At 59.4% G+C, this 1,895-nt stretch overlaps 1 protein-coding gene across 4 annotated transcripts; it reads left to right on the top strand.

Moving 5' to 3' along the window:
* Positions 1-6: 6 nt before the first annotated feature.
* LOC105310577 (unconventional myosin-Ic-like) lies at positions 7-1,889 on the top strand. 4 transcript variants are annotated; one of them, XM_011386733.1, is made up of 4 exons: positions 7-35; positions 1,030-1,107; positions 1,391-1,546; positions 1,692-1,889. In XM_011386733.1, exons 1-4 carry the CDS (start codon positions 18-20, stop codon positions 1,809-1,811), a joined length of 372 nt encoding a protein of 123 aa, XP_011385035.1. In that variant the 5' UTR covers positions 7-17; the 3' UTR covers positions 1,812-1,889. The 4 variants fall into 4 exon arrangements, with proteins under 4 accessions (XP_011385035.1, XP_011385034.1, XP_011385036.1 ...); XM_011386732.1 differs by having other exon boundaries at positions 7-44; XM_011386734.1 differs by lacking the exon at positions 1,030-1,107.
* Positions 1,890-1,895: the final 6 nt, after the last annotated feature.

Here is a 1,895-nt window from a genome sequence, read left to right as displayed (position 1 = left end):
CAGGCCGGCCGGGCAGGATGCGCTACCGGGCGTCGGTGAGCGAGGTGGGGGCAGGGCGGGGGGTCCCGGGCGTCCCGCCCTGCCTGGCAGCGCCGCCTTGGCCCCGCCAGGAAGCGGGCGCGGCCCAGAAATTTCGGGTGGAAAAACGTCCCGGAAAGTTGCAGAGGGAGGAGGCCGAGGCGGGGAGGGCCGCGGGGCGCGCTGACCTGGGGCGCGTCAAGTAGCTTTTGGGGAAGACTGAGCTCAGAGACCCATCACCCAGAGGGCGTGGGGGGCGGGAGCTTCGGCCGCATTTGCCAGCAGCTTCAGGACAGGATGGAATGGGGGGTAATGAGGGACAGGCCAGGGAGAGGCAGGCCCCTGGTCAGACCAGGAGGGGAGCCCCGGGCCAGAGATCTGGGCGGTCTGTGGTTGGAAAAGACCTGGGAACCTCTTTGGGATCTATACCTCCCTCCCACCACTGCCACCTTTCTCTTCTCTGACCCTTGACACTCTTGGTGTCAATTTTCTAGAGCATCCAGACCTCTTTTGAAGAGTATGGGGCGGGGTGAAAGTCTCGTTGAGCCTGTCCCTCTCTGGTAGGCCTGGAAGGTAGCTGAGCTTTCCCTGGTAAAACCCCCACCCCTTTGAGGCCCCTCAGGGCTCTCAGTGGAGGAAGGTGTCTGGGGAGCCTGGCAGCTGAAGAGGAGGGCGTGGCCCAGCTATAGGAGGGAGGTTCCCCCTTTCGAGTCTAGCTGCTGGGAAGGAAGGCCCTCTGAGAGATCCCTCCCCTATGGCCTGAGGGTGGCCTCTTGCTTGGTCCCTAGGCACTCTCCCCCTGGAGATTTTGGTGGATAGGGTTAGGAGAGATGGCCCCAGCCTGCCAGCAGAATTCACTCTGAGCCATTTGTCCTCCAAAACACCTGTCACACGTGGCTCAGAGCTAAGTGACCTAAAGTCACCTGGTCTAATTCAACTCCTCCTCCTTGAGGCGGAAGCAACCCTGAAAGAGGAGGGGATTTGTCCAAAGTCAACAGAGCTTTTTTCCAGGAGTTCCGTCTCATGACCCCCCTTTCTCTACACAAAACTAGCACCTCCCTGGATTCGGTGGCTTTGCTCCCATGTCCTGTAAGTCCTTTATGCTCCAGTGTCCTGTGTCCGGGTCCCATGTGCCCCTTGAGGGCTTTGTTCTGTGTGACCAGTGTCCTCAGTGTTCCATGTACCAGCTTCCTGTGATCCAGGCCCAATGTACATTGTCCGTCTTCTGGATGTTCTGTGTCCTGCATCCAGATCTCCTGTGTCCACCTGCCCCAGGTTGCCCTTTCAATCCTGCAGGCTGTGGCGGAGGGGGAGAAGTGCACTTACCTTACCCTGCTGGCCCTGACCTTCTACCGTGGCCCATTTCCAACAGGCCCTGGGCAGTGACGGGGTAAGGGTGACCATGGAGAGTGCACTGACCGCCCGTGACCGAGTAGGGGTACAGGATTTTGTGCTGCTGGAGAACTTTACCAGTGAGGCAGCCTTCATTGAGAACTTGCGGCGACGGTTCCGGGAGAACCTCATTTACGTGAGGCTCAAGTGGGAAAACAGTGGTGGGGGGGGGGGGGGGTAGGGTGCTGGGGAGGAAACAGAGGCAGGGCTGAAGGGAGGGGAAAAGAGGGGTCAGGGGCCTCTGGGAGGAAATTCTGACTCTCCTCTTCTGATCCCCCCAGACCTACATTGGCCCAGTCCTGGTCTCTGTCAACCCCTACCGGGACCTCCAGATCTACAGCCGGCAGCACATGGAGCGTTACCGTGGCGTCAGCTTCTATGAAGTGCCACCCCATCTGTGAGTGACACTCCCCATCCCCATCTGAGATGACCCCATCTGACTCTAAAATAACCCCTGACCTCCCACTTTGGATGAATCACTATTC

Source organism: Pteropus vampyrus, unplaced genomic scaffold, assembly GCF_000151845.1.
Source record: "Pteropus vampyrus isolate Shadow unplaced genomic scaffold, Pvam_2.0 Scaffold6455, whole genome shotgun sequence".
NCBI lineage: Eukaryota > Metazoa > Chordata > Mammalia > Chiroptera > Pteropodidae > Pteropus > Pteropus vampyrus.
This window is presented reverse-complemented; position numbering and strand designations above follow the sequence as displayed.

Coding starts and splice junctions, on each gene's coding strand:
- LOC105310577 (XM_011386732.1), top strand. CDS start 18: ATGCGCTACCGGGCGTCGGTGAGCGAG. Junction 45..1,029: donor ACCGGGCGTCGGTGAGCGAG/GTGGGGGCAGGG, acceptor GCTTTTTTCCAG/GAGTTCCGTCTCATGACCCC. Junction 1,108..1,390: donor TGGCTTTGCTCCCATGTCCT/GTAAGTCCTTTA, acceptor CATTTCCAACAG/GCCCTGGGCAGTGACGGGGT.